We start from the raw sequence: 20,749 nt of genomic DNA on the forward strand, positions 1-20,749 counted from the left end.
CCAGCGAGCAAAAGACATCTAAACTTCCTGAGCAAGAAGCTTCTCAAATGATGACTTCCATCTGTCTAATAACACAATACACCTATGCAAACAGTTTCCAGTAGCATTTTTCCTCTAACCAAGTAGTAACTACTCTAAGAAGTCAATTCTCCTGATGCATTTGAGACCACTGACAGTACATGTGCAATTTTCTACAATGGTTGGAAGCAACCACTGTTCAGCAGTTTTTACCAACCTGCTAACCCGGTATGGCATGGCTCTCCACAAGCATTCAAGGATATTAATGATAAAAAACAAAGGCATTCCTGGTTTTAAATAGATTTGGGTTTGATCATTCTGCTAGTCTGCTTTGAAAGCTTTGGGTTGGAAGGGACGTTAAAAGATCATCTAGTTCAACCCTCCCTGCCATGGGCAAGGACATCTTTCAGCAGGTCATGGTGCTCCAAGGCCCAGCCAGCCTGGCCTTGAACACTTTCAATGATGCAGCATTGGCAGTTTCTCTGGGCAACGCGTTCCTGTGTCTCCCCACTCTCATTGCAAAAAAATTTCTTATGTCCAACCAAATCGACCCTCTTTCAGTTTAAATCTTCTGTCCCTTGCCCTGTCACTACAGGCCTTGGTAAAAAGTCTCTGTCTTTCTTAAAAGCCCTCTTTATACACCCAAAGGCTGCAACGAGAGCCCCCTGAGAGCTCTCCCTCAGGCTGAGCCAGCCCAACTCTCTCAGCCTTTCCTCACAGAAACGTCATTCCAGCTCCCTGATCAGTTCTGTGGCTCCACACGTGGACCTGTTATGGTCCATGTCTAGTACTGGAGACACCAGAACTGGACGCAGCGCTCCAGGTGAGGTCTCACTGGAGTGGGTAGAGGGGGAGAATCACCTCCCTGGAAGTGCTGGCCACGCTGGGCTTTATGCAGCCCAGGACACAGCTGGCTTCCCGGCCGGCACGCGCACACAGCCAGCGCACGCCGCCCCATCTTCATCCACCCTCTTATATGCAAAGTTTACAGATAACACACAGTTACTGAAAGTGAAAGAGGCACTGCCTTAACGTAAGGATGGGGCATTCACATGCGAGTGTAAATAATAAGAGTAAAGAAGATTATCACAATGCTACTCTTTTGTAACCAGCGTGTTAATAAAAGCCAATTAAACCTTGAACATTGTTCTTCTACGCCGTTAGCATTGCATTCAAGATTTCTGAAAAAAGAAGAAGAAAGGTTTCCTCAGGTTTTCTCCTGAGGTCATTAATTCCATCAACTAAGTTAACAATGAGCTTTTTTTTTTTTTGCCTTGGGATATTTGAGTAGCTCACATTCAAGTCCCTGTGAGTAACAAGCCAGTTTCCAAAGAAAAATTTTGGCTTATAGTCTTCTGACAGAAAGTAGATTGCGATATCACAAATGTATCGGTAACACAGTATGAGGCCACAAAACTTAAGACTGGGAGAGAGCAGAGATTTTTAAGAAGATTATGCATCTCCAGAGACATAACTCGGTGTTGGAAAACATTCCCTTTACTACATCTGAACAATAAAGGGGAAAAAAATCAACAAAAGCAAACAGATATCATAATTTTATCTTTTATAGATACACATACACATACAAATATAACATCTATTTGCTTTTGTTGAATACACACAGAAACACAAATATAAGAATAACACTTTCCTGTACCTGTCCTTAAGTCTCTGTTATTGCATTGCATCAATTAGCAAAGCAGAACATGCTGCTGTTGTGGAATGGCAGTAGTTAAGCCCATAACTAATTTTGATTTCCAAAGAAGTTCCAAAAGCTGTAATAGTACATCAACTTTAAGTTTATTACACCTAGTTGCTGAGGTTAAGATATTTTTATACTACAGTTGGACAGAACTAGACAGTGACCTCTGGATTTCTGATGTGCCTGATGTCCCAAAGGCATTACTGTATGTTCAAACACAATGTATTTTTTGCCACATCATACAAAAAACAGAAAAACTTTATGTACTAGTCTCTACAGAAACCTGCTATTAAAAGGAAGTATCAGTTGATCAAATGTAAGTATTTCTCATTCATTTGGAACTTATGTTCTAAACTCGAAACACTGAGTTTAGAACACCATCTCACTGCAAAGCTGAGCCTCATAGAGTTTAGAAAGGAAAAGAGTGTATTTCCGAGGCTTATCAGAAAATGCGTTGGGCTGTGTCCTTCAAAGTATGCAAGGGTTTTTCAGACACCCTCAGACGTAGTTAGACTAGGGCGAAAAACCCTGGTTTTCTTTTCATCAGGATTCAGTATAAAGTATTTTAAACCATCAAGCCATTAAAACTCCCCATAAAGTTCACAGAAGTTCTCGTTCCAAGACTCATCAGTTACCAAGACCTTCTACACCTGTTTTGGAGAATCTGAAATGACAGTTTCCTTAGACTCACTAGACATTCTTCAAATGCACTGTAAGCCTAACAATATCACAGACCATCTCTCTTCAAAACTTGGCAGTTATTTTGGTTTGAATTGCTCTACTGTAAACAGACCACCGCCTCCATTACAAATAAGCTGCCAGTTGGTAGTAAAGTGGAGTAAGACTTGCACAATGGAGCTCAAAAAACTCCTGAAAACCATTAATTTACATTTACAGCATACAGGGAAGTCTGATTATAAAGAAAAAAGCCTAAAAGACAACACATGTAATTGAACAGCAATGACATAGAGACAAGAAAACAATACCCAGTTGATAAAATTATCAGTCCTTTGACTAAACTCACTTATGATTGTGGAGCAGCAGAATCTATTATTAGCCCCTACTACTCCCTGCAGCAAAAAACATTCCTCCTCCTTCCCTCCCCTCTCCAAATTACAATTTATAAAAAGCATCCATTGCTAGCAAGGCCTGGAGAAGAGTCCACTAATCTAACAGATTAGATTTTTTTTCCCTTTTACTATCCATTCTAGATATTAAATACCAAACCAGAGTGTTACTAGCATCACTTAATACTGAGTACTTGCTTATCTATACTACCTAAGATCAGCAATACTTCCGGACTATGGCAAACATTTTGCTCCCAATTACAGCTTCTCCAGATGTTGATAAAATGGATCTTGATTTTTGCTGTGCTTTTTTTTAATTTGTTGTTACACGCCTACTAAAGATGACTAGTCTCTCAAAGAAATTTCAGTATAGAAGCAGCAGGCTGGATACTCCCGTTAAAACCTAACCTTCTACGCTATGTTTTAACAGAAACTTTTGCCAAAGTCCAAACCTGCATTTTGTTAGGAGGCAAAAAAGCTCACCGAGGCCCTTCCCAATGTAAACAACATGTGAAAGGTGACTAAATCCCTCTGTTGCAACTATTCCTTTTCCCATCTGATCCCATCAAACAGCTCAATCCTGCCAGCTGTTTAACTGCGACAAACTTAATCTGCGCACATTGAGGGGTTACATTTAAAGCACTTTGACGTGTCAGGCTACAAGACCTAGATGCTTCTACACTAAGCAACAAGCCTAACAAACTTTCTTACCGACAAAAAGAAGCGTAAATATGAGAGTAAGCTGATAAACAGCGTGGCCCAAAATGTTCTTCATCATGGTGCGGGATATAAGAGGTTTGTTCCTGCCGTACGGCTTTCTCAGCAACAGAGCCTCTGTCGGAGGTTCGGTGGCCAAGGCAAGGGAGGCAAAGGTGTCCATAATCAGGTTGACCCACAACATCTGCACAGCTTTTAGAGGAGAGTCCTGTGGAGACAAATTAGGACGTTAAATATTTCCTAGAAAAAGAATTACTGTCAGGTAAGTCACTGTGACTTTATTTCTTCCCGTGTGACTGCAAGCGGTGCTGAGGACAGGACACCGAAACACCTTGGTCTGACCTACTCCGGCCTCCCTATGTTTCCTATGCAAGACCAGAATCACAGGAAACACAGTGATCTCAGCCAAGATAAATTATTTCTCTCCAGTCATTTAAATAAGGGATCTTTACAATCACACCATTCTGGTAAAGCATAACATTAACACTTTAGAAGACATTTCCCAAGACCCTTTTGTTACTCCATGCATCACGCTTAAATTTGCAGCTGGATTTAGATAATACAAGCAGGAGGGTTTTTTCCTGGAAGAAAAATTATATTGAAACAACCTAAAAAGTACTGTTTCCTTTTACTATAACCTATATGTTATCTATATTTTTGCTATATGTTATCTATATGTTTACTATAACCTATCTATATGTTTTTTCAGAAACAGCTTGAAATTATTAGAAATGTATGAAACAATTACCGAGACATTTTAATATATCTTACTTAAATAAAGACCTTTTAAAAACAACAGTGACAAAAAAGATGCCTGATGCCTGAATTTAAAAAAAACATTCTGAAACTCATTTAACTATCTCAAATGTGCAAAAATAAGAAAATTTTGTTATTTTAATGGTTATCAGGATAGCATATTTGAAAAAGTGGAACTGGAAAGAAAAAAACCCCACATTACCACTTGTCAGGATGAAGCATTTGCTTTTCCACAGCAGATCGCCCCCCACTAGAAGGAGCTCTTTCCCCACTGAATACGAGAATGAGTCTATGGTCATATTACAGAGGACTTTAGATCACATTAAAAAAAAACCAAAACCAAAAAAAAACCAACAACCAAAAAACCCCAAACAAAGACCCCCCAAAACAAACCAACAAAATAAAAGTAAATAAATAAAGCAAACTACCACAGATCTCAGGAGAACTCTAGATGGCTATTACAAAGTTTTGATTTCTAATTCATTGGGGCAGCTGTAATGATAGAGAGATGCAATTGCTTCAAGGATTCATATCAGGAAAAATGATGTAGGTTAGGTTCCTTGTTTGTACCTAACAGCCTCCTACGCCTTCAGACTGAAAACAAAATGGGCAGTATCGGTGAGGTCTGCTTCTTGTTCCAAATAGACGGGTTTTATTAGGAAAATAAAATCTCAAAAGTAATCAGGTATCAGTATGACACATTTTATAATGGAAGTGAGTTGATCTACAGTGCAAAAGTTGGAAGGTCAAAGCGTTATTTTTATGCCTTACATTGCCGCGGCGCTGCAGCAGCTCCATGCAGAAGCGAAGAACTTATGGAACAGCATACAAGCCAAATCAAAGCCAATGAAAAAACCCTTATGAACCCTGCCCTTTTCTTCCAAGGGTTAAATGCTCATTTTAAATGAAATATTATCAAATAATGAGGGCCAATATCCATTCAGCAGCCCAAGGACATAGGGAGAACAAGGGTAAGGAGTTTGGTCTCTTGTGGATCTGGTTTGTACTCCAACTGTCCTCTGAGATCAAATATTATTCCCTCTTGAAAACGTATTTTTAACACCCATGCATTTACACAACGTTTGATATATTTTATTTTTAAAAAATATTCATTTTTGGCTTATTCAAAGGGATGGAGAAAAGCAACCTACTGTTTCTAAGTCTTACAGGTTAGCTACAGGAGGGAAGGGAGGAAGATGAGCTTTAATTCTTGACTTGTTGGTTCTGGGTTGCATTAACTGGGCTTACCTGAAGAGTTCAGCTCACTCATTTGATATGGAGCCGCAGAAATAGGAAACATTTTATTTTTAGAGGCAGCTAAACAACAAAAAGCAGTCAGGACAAACTTCATTCCTCATTTATATTTACCACTACTAATGGCTCAAACACAGAGGGCACTTGCACTAAAAGCAGTTTTTTGCTAGGGCTCAGAGACCCTGGACTTGGACACAACATATAAAGAAAAAGGAAAACACGTTTTCTACTGAAGAATTTTCCTTCTCCTATTTCTACCTGTCTAGTAAGTTTTCTCGAGAAACATTCTCTACTCTGAGATGTTACTATAGCTGAATTTCCACTTCATACACTGACTTCTATGTCAATAAGATGGAATTTGTCTGTTACACTTAATAAGTAGAGTCAAATATTCAGGTGTCTATCAGAGCCTGACATATACCTAGCATAACGGAAAGTCAGATTATTTCAGTTTCTAAGTCACACAGCTGTAATTGGCAGTCATCAGTTTTGGCAACAACACGTTCTCACCATTTCACACTGCCAATCACCTTGGGTGGCTATGGTACCCCTAATAATTATCTATTATTGGCAGCGCTACGCTGTTCAGTCAAGTGTGAAAGCTCATTCTAAGCTGAAGCCAAAACATTAAATACACATTAGTCTGGGCAGGCAGTGGAATGAAATTTCCACTGCAACTCTATCTGATTTCTGATTAGTTGGTGGAAACTGAGGAAAATACATATTGGCTAAGGAGCTTAGTCTTTCATTACAGGTTCTAGTCACTTATGCAAGTGGGATGCAAATTCAACATTCTTTTCACTGCGTTTTAGCCACTAACTGACTAGCTAATAATTCTTAAGTCACTTTCTGAAAACTTTGGGGATGAAAGCTGTTCAAATTGCAAACCAGCTAAAATCACCACTTATTTGTCAAATTCCATTCCACTTGACCTTGAAATAGGTTAACGTTGGCCTAGAGGTAAAAGGAAAATGTCCCTTAAATCAAGTGATGTTACACTTCATCTTGGAAACACTTAAAAGTACATATCGCCAAAGGCTGGAAATAAACTACAAATCTTTTGTGACATGCAGAGCCTCACAAATTTTAGAGCTTGTTACTTTTGATTTACATGACAAGCTGTAAAGGAATAAAAAGGTATTTTCACCCATACATCTTTACTCCCACTTGTCACAGAACGCATGCATGGATTCATAAAAATGAGATCTTGTGGTAGGTTAAATTTATACACATTACTGCAAAAAAAGTCAGCCCTTCCTTGCTTCTGCTACTAGATTACACCCTCTACTAATTGTATGGAAGCGGCACCTTCAATTCTATTTCCATGCCTCTCAGCCTTCCCAAAACAAAGCTAAACAGTACATACTTTGATTTTACATGATAGCTTTTTCAAATTTGCCAATGCTATTATTTTAGGATTTGGCAAATACCACTCTGCAGTAAAACATTATAACCATGTAAATTACTGCCTTATACATGTAAGTATAGATCATCCTCAGTTTTTGAACAAGATCTGGAAAAACAATAAGTGATTCATGTGGTAGTTCATTGCTACAGTGCTTTTTAATTAACATTTAATTTTCCAAACATAATGTCCTATAGAGTTACTGTTTTCAGTTCCTAATGTCTGCTAAAACATTAAGTCTTTCTCAAAGAATGAGAATAATAATAATAATTTGAATGTACAATGTTAAAAACACAGCCTTTGTCTTCTCTTTCTTTAATGCAACCTTTTTGAATAGTTACATTGCCTCAGCAGTTGGAGACACAGACAAAATCTGGCATGGAGATAAACCTGCTATCTTTGTAGTTCCAGTAAAAAACTGTCCCATTTGACTGAACTGCCTTTTAAAATCTTTATTTTGTACATACCCAGATTATTTTTAACAGCTCCAAACATAATGACCTAATATTTTCTCGGTACTGTGTTGGGGACAGAAAAGAGGGTGAACCTTCTGGCTTTGTGAGGCACATATAGACCTCTCTCTATGATACTTAGAGGTGAGGAGCAATGGCTCATTTGAAGTACAAAATTCACAACAACTGTAGGCAGCTCTCCAAAGAAGAACCCTCACTGAGTCAGTCAAGGGCTCTGCAAAAATGTTATTCCAAGAATGAAGTCAGAATATAAGTTTATATCTTAAGCTGGGGTAAGAGCTGCTAAACAGAAAGGACGGTTCTATTCCAACTGGTCACGATAACCACATCTTGATCATTTTAAAAGTATGCATTGGGCAACACAGAGAGAAGGAAGCAAGAGGTAAATGAATTAGATTAATTGAAAGATAAAGTGAATTAACACAGCTGAGCTTCGTTGTGCCACACAAACCGCGCTGACCAGCCCAAATACTGGCTGTGATCTCACTGCGGGTGTTCCGGGCACACCCGGCACGAAATGAACCAACAAGTCAAGAATTAAAGCTCATCTTCCTCTCTTCCCTCCTGTAGCTAACCTGTAAGACTTAGAAACAGTAGGTTGCTTTTCTCCATCCCTTTGAATGAGCGAAAAATGAATATTTTTTTTAAAATAAAATATATCAAAGAGGACACACCTATGCAGCTACAGATTGAGTGACCTCGATTCAGCTTTTAATCAGAAACTTCTTTAAGCTTGGTTTTCTTGTGTGACCTAGATCTGAGTGCTTTATATCAGCTGTAGAATCACAACACAGGAGTTCAGTATTAGTCGAAAATTGCAAACTCTTGGCTTTTACATTGAGCTGTTTTAAACTGAAACAGGGCCCAAGGTAAGTTAGATCCCTGCAAGGGGCAGCTCGGTTTTGGCAGCAGCCACACTAAGCTTGCCAAGGGGTGACACTGTATCTGTAACCCCTACGCTGCTCGGAATGCTTGCTGTCACCTTAACGTGGCTTCGTGCTGGGACCCACGATGGAGATGCAAACAACCATTTGCACTGGTCCCTTTCAGTCTGCGTAAGTACTTCTTTAACAGCCCACTGCTGCTTCTTTATAATCCTTGTACAATAACACTGGAGTAGCACATAGGGTCACATACACTATGTACATGTAGATAAACGTGTACTGAAACAGCAAACCAGGACGAAACAGAAATAGCAGCTATGGTAGATATCCTCTCTAACAGCAGCATCTTGCTAAAGCAGGCATTGAGTATGTAAATAATAAAACAGTATCTGCTTAACATTTAACAGAATTAAACTAAACAGTAGTTCCCTGAGGTGGAATTGGCAAGGACACCAATTTTATTTATGTATTTGAGAAAAAAAAAAAAAAAAAAGCAGCAGAACCTTAAAACGATCACTGATGGTTACAGGTTCTACCTAGTATTTTTCTCAAGCTTCTCCATGGCACTCTAAGGTGCTCTGGACAAAACAAATCAGCTCCTACTTGGCAATGCATTCTCTGGGTGCTTCTTGGAGGCCCAGTTTTACTCATAATAGTACTCACACAGTTGGACCTTTTCATTAATACAGAGTTGCTGTGGTTTCATTAGGAGTCCTGCAGCAATACAACCACATACACATATTTACACGTCCACCAATGCAATTGCAGGATCAAGACCGAATAAAATCAAGTCTATTTAGCTACAAAGCACAACCCAAGTGTTAAAAAAAGAAAAAAAAAAAAGGCAAAACAAAGATGTTATTGTCTTTGTACTTCCTTTAAGCACAAACAGTAGAAACACAAAAAGAGTAGGTAAAAGTAAAAGAAGCTTCACATTCAAAGCATCCCAGTATGCTGGTTCTGAATTGCAGGACAGATGTTTTGAGAGGTGACATCAAGAAGCACAGAAGAAATGTTACTACCTACATGGATTTTTTTCTCATTCTAGATTTGATGAAAAATCACCAAATATATAGCCTGTGTAATACACATTAACCTGCACAGTAATTGTGGACTAAAATTATATTCTCTGTGTCAAAGAAAGTCAAAGTGACTACCTAAAAGCAAAGTAAAATTCAGTCCGACATGGACCTTCTTTGCTTGCGTTTTGAAGGTCGCAGAAAGCTGTATTGCCATTGGGAAACTATAGATTTTAGCTTCATTTTTTTTGTTAAGAACTTAAACGTTTCAGCCCTGCGTACAATTTTTCAGACTTAGGTCTATGTGTGTGCACCTAGCCTGTTGTACACAAGATTTTTAAATTTTTTTTTGGTATACTCATGCATTTTGTGCTAAAGCTATTTTCATAGCAACCAGAGGGTACAGTATGTTCCCAAGTGTAATTTTTTTAGTAAAGCTTATGAGCCAAACAAGCATAATGCCCTCTCACCAGCTAGAATCTTTTGAGTCAAAGTTTAACAATGTTTGTTCACAAGGCAAGATCCTTCTTAATGAGACAGACCTGAGAGCTACTTGAGATTATCAGCAGTCAGGCCGTCGAGTGTCAACAGAACTACAATGGAAATAACTGCTGCCTTTCTGCTACAATTTCAATTTTAGCTCCTTTCAGATCTCTCCTCAGGATTTGCATTTTTATTGCCGAATGAACACATTGCTTAAGAATCTATTTGGACAGAAATACAGGAATTCTAGGGGGTGTACGTTAAAACTTGTAAACAGGGACAACAGACTTGACAGGCTCACCGATGGGTCTCACAGACCACTGGGGCAGTATACATGCACTGGGCCAGGTCCAAATCCTTCTTGAAGCCAACGGAATCATTCAAAGGATGAAGAAAGCTCCGGAATTAAAAAGGAGAATACCCTTGAACTGATTATGCCCTACACATGCAAAATAGTCTGCACTAATTCAGTAATGTTTTACCTCTTCAAGAATAAAGTAGAAATTCTTTAGTTAACAAACAGAATATATTTCCCTTCACGCTTTCATGAAGCAACTGGAAAAATGCTGGACATTAACCAAAAAAAATTCACTTTAAATAAATGTTAGTAGGCAGTGACTGAAAGTCTATAAAACAGGGTCTTAAAAGGAAGCACTCGCCTCAGCTCCAACGACGGTATTTTGGCCGTGTTGCTGTTAGCACTTTTTTCCTGATGAAAATCCACAAGGACTAACCTCCCAGAGTTTTAGTCCTTTTTCACGTACCCTCTGTTACCAGCAACGATTACTTGACGGCTAAAAATTTTCTCAATATGCTTGGATATATTTCCCACGGGAAAAGGAAAAGTTACCCGACTTCTGCCGCGGCAGCACTGCCGCTGCCCCACGGCACAGGCTCGCTGGCCACCGCGGGCATCACCCAGACCGGGGGGCAGCGTGGCAGGGGACTAGCACTTAGCAGCTCACCATTTAGACTGCTTGGAAAACAAGTGAATTGAGGTTTCAGGGCTTCCCTTGCACAGAATAAAATGGTGATTTCATTTGTTAAGATCACTTCTGCTTGCTTCAAACCCAGCCGTTTCTGGCTGCTCTGCGGATCCCAGCCCAGGCACCAGCCTGGTGCCTGCTCAGCGTGGAGGAACTCTGTGCTGACACCTCTGCCGACCCCGGCTCTGACGTGGAGCGAGAAGAAGCCAGGAGCTTGCAGACACTGCACATGCAGCGCTAAAAAGCCCTCTAAATGTCAGTCAAGGCTTAGGAGAAGTTTGACCTCACGGTTTTGTAAAGCTACCTGGGTTTCTGGTTTCAGCTATCACTTCCATGATTACAATGTAAGTTTACCCTGGAGCAGAGCTAATGACTTATTCATTGTTTTGCTCAGGTGTGCATGAGGTGAAATTTACCTGCTGAGACAGGTATGTGCATCTGTATGATGCACTACTGAGGGAAGCATCAGCTTTCCCACAATGTGTCTCCATCAAAGGAGGCATTCTGTAACAGCTCCTGTCTGCTGCACCTGAAATAGCCCTTATCTTAGGGAGTGAAAGCACTAAACCCTGCATCTTTCGCTGTTTTCTAATGAAGGACAAAAGCCTCGTGCTGTACTAAATACATCCTTTTTTCTTTTTATGTAAAAGAAACCGCTATTAATCAAAAAGCAGTAATTTGAAGGGAAAAAAACGTGGATTGCTTTCACATACGCTTTTTGTAAAAGTCCCTGATATGTTCCGTGTACTCCAGGATTACAATGAGGGATTAATGCACAGGGAGAAAGAGATCAAAGTCCAACAGTACGTGTCGTTGAATCGGTTTGTCATTTGCATCTGAAATGAAAAGGAACTGCCTGAAAGCAACAAAATAATTTCATCAGTCAAAAAGCTCCCCTGCTGGGATTACTTCTGTAGTGCTCTCCTGAAAATAATAATCCCATTCCATAATCCATCAAGACATATATATTCAATAATGAAATATTCTGAGAGGAAAAGGCAAAGTCACATAACCTCTTCCTCCTCCCAGTCCCTGACATTTTCTGTCCTATCATCACAGGCTCAGTCAGGACAAAAACATGTAACAAAAAACAGGGAGTTGTATGGAGGCAGCATAAAAATTAGCAGCTCCTAAAAGCAATTTACTTCCAGAAGAAGATGGATTAGTACACCTCCTTATGTCAACAGCTATTTAACACTTAGCAGCTTGATCCTAAATACACTCATAGTGCTCAGAAGAATTTCAGAAAGCATACTTTCTGTTGCATGAAGTAAGAATCAAATGTAAGCCACCGTTACTTTGCAGAAAATGTAGCGTGGCAGGATTTGGCCCCTACTTGAAGCGACACCTGCAGTTAACCTTACCTGGGTAATGCATGCTCCAGTGAAAGCCACGATCACAGCCACAATGTTAACAGTGAGCTGGAACTGCAGGAACTTGGAGATACTGTCATAGACGTTACGGCCCCACATCACAGCCTTCACAATGCTACTGAAATTGTCATCTGTTAGGATGATATCTGAGGCTTCCTTTGCAACATCCGTACCAGCAATACCCTGCAAAAATTCGTTGCGAATAAAATTACCAATTAGAAAGTACAGAGACACTTGGAATACAAATCTTCATACTCATTCAAAGCCCACAGCCACCCAGGGACTTCCCAGCACCGTAACAGTGACTGCTGAGTATATCCTGTATTTTACATTTGCTAGGAAGTTAGCTAATGTGGCCTGGTTTTGAAAGTGAATAAGGACACAGAAAAGGGAATTGACAGAGAGTAGTGGAATTCCTGCGATGATAGTTCTGAGTGTTTTAAATTATCAGCTTAATGACTACTGATCTTCTGAGTTATTTTTGTCATTGATGATATTTTATTAATACACATGAACAGAATTGCTAACAAAAATGAGAATTATGTATCTTAATATATAGTCTACTATAATAATGTCTTGAGAGTCAGATTATGTTAGGAAGACATTTTTACAATTAGTGTTGGATTTTACCAAACATAGTACTGTTGTACTCCACTTTTGTGAAGAACTCAGAGTTATTTTTTCTGTATTGGCACGGGATTCTCCATATAGCAAATAATTACCTTCAACAAAATACTGAAAAAGTATCACAGCAAGCAATGTCAGTGAATCTAACAGAGTAAATGAAAGGATTCTGAAGCAAAATAACTTACCCTCTCCCATATAATGCTTCACTGACAAGTAATAACTAAACAACTTTGTCAAGACTTAATGAATGAAAAACTTCTTACAGCAAATTTATAATGACACAAACATCAATAAATATGCTCAAGATTATACCATTGCAAAGCCAACATCAGCTTTTTTAAGTGCTGGTCCATCGTTCGTCCCATCACCAGTCACAGCTACAACCTGCCTCTGTTCCACCTGTGTGCTGTCAATGATACCTGCAAAAAATGCGTATGTGTGTGTACAAATACATATATCAAAAATAATATAGCAGGATAAAATGTCCCTCTAAAAAACAGCAGGGTCTGTGTAATATAAACTACGTAATATCACACAAGTCTTACAGAGCTTAACAGAGTTGATTTTTAAGGAAAATAACGATGAAGGCAGTGTCAACACCACTATACACTACTAGAATTTACACGGAAAGTTCTGATCCTGCATCACCAAAACATCAACAAAACTTGCACAGACTTCAAAGGGAATGAGATCAGCTCATTATGTACTTTTGGAGAATTACTGTTTAAAATTATGTGTCACAGTAAACCCATTTCAGCCCAGCTCTCTGATTAAATATCAATGGAAAGGATTTGCACAAAGTCTTAAGTTTATGCTTAAAGCTCTCCTAAACTGGGACCGAAGCGTACTATCTGCTTTACTGGGATGCCTTCTGGCAGTCAGTTTAACCTAAGGATAACAAATGCCATTGATGAATTTTATTTAGCTGGAGCCAGATTAGCATTTTAACAGCCATGTTCAATTCTGCCAAACAATGATTAAGAAGATATAAAATAATTCTTTACATTCTGCAGCAAAACATTGTGAAAAATAGACATAATAAAATAATTTCTACTTTCATTTTTGGATCATTTGAGAAAATAAAGCACTTTTCACTTAGTGAATCAAGTTTCACCAATTGGTCTCCAGGGAATTATTTTCCACTTATGCCGATGGGCAAAATACAGAAAAGAATAAAGTCTTTTTCTAAGGTTACAGAAGAAGCCGTGTTTTAATAGGATGGGGACCATTCACCACTCATGTTTTTATTCCCATGTCAGTCTCCATTTGAGTACGAGTCCAGAATACAGGGTTGTTGTGTAAGACACAAGAACACCTTTCCGTATGAATAACTCCGGGGCGAAAAAATCGCAAAATTTATTTTACTAACACATTTTGCACAGTCATAACCTCTAGAAACAATTATCAAAACCTACCCAGTGCGAAAAGCTTTCACTCTAGTCTGGAAAATAAATAACTCATATATCAGATAACTAACCAGAAATAGGAAATTGCAGATTACAGAGCAATAGCTGCCTCCTGGCAAGGTTCAGGCTTATCAGGCACCCAGAAGATTGCAATGCAGTGTGGAAGCAGTTAGTGTCCCGTATTTTTCATTCTTATGAAAATCAGAAAAAAACCTATTCACTTTCTATTGCCAGTATGAACTCCAATAAATGGCACATTACTCTGATAAGCTCTTATAATTAGAGCTTTCAGTTTGTTGGGGTGATTTGCCTTCGGTATTTCTAAATAAATAGGAACATCTTCAGCCACTACCGTTAAAGGCATTTATCCCGGTCTTCCCTTCCTGTTATTAACACATCCTTTGATGTTAAATTAATTGTTTAAGCCTCTGAAAAAATTCATTAAAATCTCTGACACATCATGATATTAACTGCTCCAAACAGGTAGACAGCATCCTCTCACAACTGGATTCCAAATGGCAGCGCAACCCAAATCAAGTTGAAGAGGCTTTAACAAATGACCTCCTAACACAGATGTATAAAGTGCTCTAATGTCCATGACTATACCACCAACCGCCTTGCACCAGCCAATTGCTGGCAGCAGCTACAGAATCTGCAAGGTTTAGCATTCATTTACAAGGTTTAGTGTCATTTTTATCACTAAAAGCAAATTATGCAGACACGATAAGCCCAACACCCTCCAGAGCACAGAACTGCATCATCAGCAGTCACGGAAAAAGATAGATAAAATAACTCGGTTATCATCAGCATCTCAGCCACGGCCTTCACCGCAGTGACCGCTGCTGGTGTCGTCAGAAATGTTGTGCCTTCAATGCGTGGCACAACACCGTGCGGGCAGAACGCGGTGGTAGCCATAGGAAGCGAGAAGATCTTTGCGGAGTTTTCATTTGTGCATCAGATAAATTTCTAAAATGGAGCAGTAGTGATTATTTGGGATTCAGAGGATTTATCATAGCTATTCTTATGCTTCCTGACTTCTGCGTGCACTCTTTAATCTGTCCCTCCTCCCCTTCCTCGCCTTTCTGAGTGCTTGTCTTCTTTCCAGCGCTCACCTCCTTCCTAACCACACTCACTTTTACATTTTTTTTTCTTTCTTTTACATCATTCTGTTGATAGTTGTGATAAAGCGTCACCTCAAGCGTTTTCAAGTAGTAGGTCTGTATAGATTTTGCAGTGTCAGAGGCGAAGCAGAAGAGGGTTCTCCTCCCTCTGCTGTCCTACGCTGCAGAGAGCAACTGCCTCGGTGCTCAGTGAAAAATGGGAGGGCGTGACCTGGCAGATGGCCAGCAGAGAGAATGCCCATTTCTTTAACATTCACTGGCCTTTCCACCCACCCAAAACAGCTAAAAAGAAGCTTCAGTATTAATCAGTCATGTCTAACAGCCAGGTAACATCTCCAATATCAACTGCTTTACTCCAGCTGAATACGCTTACATACAGTGTTTAACAGGTCTGCAAGTACAGCAGGGGAATTCCTGAAGCTCTGCCAAGCTCCCTCTCAGAACAGCCTTTGCTGTTTCATGGGTCTGTTCCCTCATCTTACGCTTTTTGACTGTGACTTTCCTCAGACAAAAAGAATTTTATCCAACAGCCACAGGAACACACCTTGAGCCCAACACGCCAGCATATGTGTCCCACATAGCAGCGCCGCAGGAATGCGGGGAGCAGTCAGGCTGCTCGCCTATGGAGCAAGTTTTCAGAGCAAGCAGCTTGTGCCTGATGAGGGAAGAGCTGGTGTTTAAAACAACCGTGTACAGCTATCCAGGGGGCACGACATGCACAAGCCTGCTGGAAAAGGTACCAGCACTGCGTACGCAGCTGGAAGTGAAATATATCCTGTATCTCCCACCTTCCTCCCTTCTAACATTAAGCAAGCATTACATCAAATCCACTCAGGATAATCAGGAAAGAATATTAACCGACAATGTGTCTTCCAGATCTTCTACAAGGAGCTATCTGTACCCGTGGCTCAGATCAAAACCATGACATATAGCCTCGGGTTCTCCCTTTATTGCAGAACAAACGCTGCTTTAATATCAAAACAGTTCCTCCTTGCGTTGTCACCCTTAGAGTCACATCAGGAAGGAACCATCGGTGCTGGGAGAAAAAAAGTTCCTGGTTCACCTGGTTTCTAGATCTCTTTCTGTCTCAACTGCTAAACTCAAAACAGGCAGGAAAAACTGAGCTACAGTTGAGCATTGTAGAGATGCACACCAGTTCTGGTGTTCCTGAGGCAGTGAAGCTGATCAGCCCCTATGCTTACACCTGTTTATATTTCTTTGACAAGCTAAACACAGATGCAGTAACGTATCTTCCTAGGCATGTTCCCTTCAGATTAGTTTTTAATAGTTCCAAACTTTCTGAAGCTCCCTGCTAATTTAACAGGAATTTAGAAAGTCTGTCTGAAAGAGAAAATGTGAATTCACTTTAGCTACACGCTGACATATGTGCAGGAACAGAGCTGTAAAGGCTCATGCGGAAGTGTTACAGGTAGCGCTGGGGACAGCAGAGGTAACTGTCAGGGGAAGGGCGCTCCCAAGGTCCTGAGGCCGCAAGGGCAGAGCACGGCTAAAGCCCACCGATCCCCGCGCTGAGCGCGTGCCACCACCGTGTTGTATTCCAAGACTGCCAGGCTGAAGGGGGGCCCTGAAGGCACCAGTGCCTCCCACCAGGTTCCACTGAACGCAGGCTACAGAGCCCTGCCCTCAGGTGAGTGCTGAGTGAGTGCTCACAGCGCAGGCGGCCGCGCACTCACACGCTGGATGCCTCCTGCTGCCTCCCTACTGCTCTCCTGCTCCGCACTCCAGCGGAGGCTTGGCTGAAGCTGACTTTTTACACTGTGGCACAGGTTATCATTCTGAATATTTCTTCAGATGTATTTGAAGAAAAAATACATTAAAATTTTCTCTCAAATGAAAATCAAAACCACTTGCAATTTGCAACATGCTGACATGTAATCTCAGAATTTTAATTAATGCACTTTTCTATATTTTTATTATTCTATCTAGTCTCATAGCATGTCTGTGTTAATGAGGTCATGAATATAATACCATCCCATGCAATAATATTTGCAATATTTTAGTAATTAAATTATAGCATGGCCACGTTAATGAGGTCATGAATGTAATACTATCCCATGCAATGATATTTGAAATATTTTAGTAATTGAGGGTAATTATTAAAAATATTTTCTTCCTTAAAGTTCCTTTCCTGCTTGTCAATAAATCACCCTTACATGAGAATAGATTTTAATATCACAGAAAAATAATTTCAGCCTAATTTAAACATATTGGAAAGCACAGCTTCTTTAACTGATAAACTGCATATTTATTTGGTCTTCTTTATGCCTTCTGTTAAGATGATATTCCCCATCAGTACTAAACATTTGCTTCCAATAACATTTTAAAAAACAATATGATATGCATTTTTACTTCTTATATTTAGAAATAGGGTAAAAAAATCTTGAATAATACCAATGGATGTCAGAAAATCCATTTAAAAATGGTATTTCAGTTGGATTGAGATATCTAACATTTTTCACTGAAGCACTTCATGATGATAAACCATTTTGACATTTTTTTTTCAATCTACCTCTACTTCAAAGCCATAAATATTTGACAGAAACTGTCTGCCCAGCCTGAAATGCTGAACCATGCCTTTCTCTAGTCCCTTAGCAGTAGTAAAAACAAAAATGCAAAATAAAGATGATTCTTTTGCTGGGTGGGATTGTGCTATGTTAAGGAGGAAAAATATTCCCTCCAGCAGCTGTATGTCATTAAAAATTAAATATAAAAAAAGTTTATTTTGTGATGTGTGTTTTTACCCTAGAGCAGATAGAACACATCAAAGAAGAGAAAATCCTCTTTATCCCTCAAGTGTCTGAGAAAAACATAACATTTTAACAAGAGGCCCAAAACTAGTGAACACTTAAATAGTTTCTTGTAATTTTTAATGGCCCGTGGAGCATTACCAGCCAAAAAATTCCATCATAATTTTCCACAGACTTGTTCTCGAACTTTGTTAGATACTTAATTGCTCTATCATTTGACCCAGTCACATCGATAAAAAATTAATTGTATTAGTTGCATACAGCATTCCGTAGTAGTAAATATCTTTTGAATTGTCAAAGTGCCTATGCTATAAAACAATAATTTGTTGCTTATTTTTCTTCAGCTCTTTACTGATTTCATTTTCCCTGGCAAAGGTTTCATTTTCCTCTTAACGGAAAATCCTGAATGATTCAAACGAGTACTCCCAAGGGACTTATTTAATCTGCTTAATGAAACAGAAATTGTTGTGTGTTTCTGAAACAAGTAAACTATTAGGCTGTGCAAGTCATCCTCTCAGAGCTATAAAACGGTATTTTATATATACCAGGGAAGTGAGGAGACTTCAGCTAATTTTAATACTGAGCTACAGAGCTAATAATGTTGTCCAAACCAATAGTGTCCAAACCTTCTCAATCATGAACGCCTACTGGTAAAATCTTTTTGAGCAACACCCCCAAAATACATACACTATTTAAAAATTATACGTATGTACAACTGTACTAATATATTATATACATTTTATATATATATATATAGTATATATTTATATATCTTGTATATTTTATATAAATATATAAATAAAGGGATGAAACAGAGCTGAAATAAACAGTATTTAAAGAATATTCTTCTTTTTAATAATGGTAAAAAATATCTTCTGCCTGCATCCCAGTGAACTGTCCCTGAGGTGTGTGCACCCCAGTTCAGAGCTCACGGGACTAAAGAGCGGCTGGAGTGGGTGAGTGACAGCAGTATGACTCCAGCTGCCTTACAAGACATCTGAGTTCTCCTGCATGGTCCACACTTCCATAGCTCATCACATAACCTCGTCCCAATCCCATAGGATCCAACTGATCCAATCTTCAAATTCATAATGGAACTTCTGCTCTAAAGTCATTTAGGCATTTATTTAAATTACGTGATGTTCAAAAGCCTTTGTAATCAGACATTTATGAAGTCATATCGATAAAACCTTGCCATACAAAAAGGATTTCCTGCCTACGTGTGGATTATTATTTAAGCAGACAACCAGCTGAAGAAATATAACTGATCAGCTGGATCCCCTCCCAGACTTTAGCACCTCCAAGAATTGCTAAGAAGGGTCTCTAGAGTCTGTCTAGGGCCTTACCACAATAACCCAGTTCTCTCCCCATCCGGCAGCCAGCACACACAGTCACCCGCTACCAGGGCTTCTGCCTGTGCTGGCCCCCTTCTCATCACTGTCAGCAATGATGGTATTCCTGATCAGAAAGTTTCTGATCTCATCAGCTGTCTTTTAAGAGTGAGCTTCAGAGTCAACAGGACATTTCAAGTCAACAAGAAGCATGAGCTACAGATAAGAAGAAGGCTTTATGAAGAAAACTGCGACTAAATCCCTCTTTCGTAGGAGCATTCCATCTGCAGACAATGTGGTACAAGAATATAATTTGTCTGGTGCGGTTTTTATAGGACAAAAACATACACTAAAAATACAGCCAGAAATCTAAAGGAAGCCAATGCAAATCATACAATTAGTGAGCCTACAGGAAAACAGAATTGGTTTGAAATACGTATCTCTGTTCATGTAATGCTAAAGAGGGCAGCTCCTAGTTACATGGAATAACTGCTATTGTAACATCAAAAATTTTTTATCTTGGAATAATACTATTTAAAAATAACTGTGGGAGAACAGATGCACTTGAATGACTTGATTTACTCTAAATTAGATTATCCTCGTTTTCTTCATAAAGAGGTATAGGCAAAGACTATGAAATCTAGCCACCCTCTTGTATATATGAAGAACAACCTATTTCTCAACAATTATTTCTTTCTGACCAGCAAACACATATTTTCTCTTCCAAACTAGGGCCTGATTCCAGTTGAATTAAAAGTCAAAAGGCAAATGTGAGATTGCCTACATCTACTTGCCAGACATCTTATTGATATTTCTGTTATTCCTGCCAACCAGTTTCCTATTATTCTCCATGTGATGGCTCAGGTAGAAGGCAAACACGAGAGACTCGGTCACTTGCAAAACCGCCTTGCATTCTGCATAGCTGCTCAATTAGCAACTCAGATATATTCGTAACAGTACAATTTTTACAACGCAGATGATGTGCCGAGCATACTTCAGTAACTTCGGCATTAATTACACACACACAAAGGTAGTCCCCACGCACCTTTTACCAAAGTGTGTTTGTCCGTGGGAGATGAACGAGCAAGCACCCGAAGCTTTGGCCAGATTTTGTCAATCCGCTCTTGCTCAATCTGGAGTGGGGGAACACAAAAAAAAAAAAAAATCCAAAACAGTAAAACTGTTAGCCTGTGATTAGCAAAATATATTGGTGTCCATGTGTCAGATGATAGTCTTCACTGCTCAGATCTGCAACTCTTCTCCAAAAGCACAGAAAAACTAGAACAATGCTGCAAATGAAGTCAAGGTCAAAAGTGGGCAGTTTTCTCCTACAAAAGCTCAGCTGTTGGCTAATGTACG

The 20,749-nt window shown here is 39.4% G+C and overlaps 1 protein-coding gene across 12 annotated transcripts in view; it reads right to left on the reverse strand.

The window, feature by feature from the left end:
* The window catches only part of ATP2B2 (ATPase plasma membrane Ca2+ transporting 2), a 432,035-nt gene that overhangs the window by 28,302 nt on the left and 382,984 nt on the right, over positions 1-20,749 (reverse strand). For all 12 annotated transcript variants that reach the window (XR_008747494.1, XM_055806184.1, XM_055806177.1 and 9 more), the window contains 4 exons: positions 20,436-20,523; positions 13,077-13,183; positions 12,129-12,320; positions 3,499-3,712 (listed from right to left, as the gene is read on the reverse strand). Coding sequence is in view for 11 of the 12 variants with exons in the window: in XM_055806184.1 (XP_055662159.1) it covers positions 3,499-3,712; positions 12,129-12,320; positions 13,077-13,183; positions 20,436-20,523 (601 nt within the window). In the remaining variant the exon portion in view is untranslated. The remainder of the gene's footprint in view (positions 1-3,498; positions 3,713-12,128; positions 12,321-13,076; positions 13,184-20,435; positions 20,524-20,749) is intronic.

The sequence above is a fragment of the Falco peregrinus genome, chromosome 5 (assembly GCF_023634155.1).
Source record: "Falco peregrinus isolate bFalPer1 chromosome 5, bFalPer1.pri, whole genome shotgun sequence".
NCBI classification, from domain to species: Eukaryota; Metazoa; Chordata; class Aves; order Falconiformes; family Falconidae; genus Falco; species Falco peregrinus.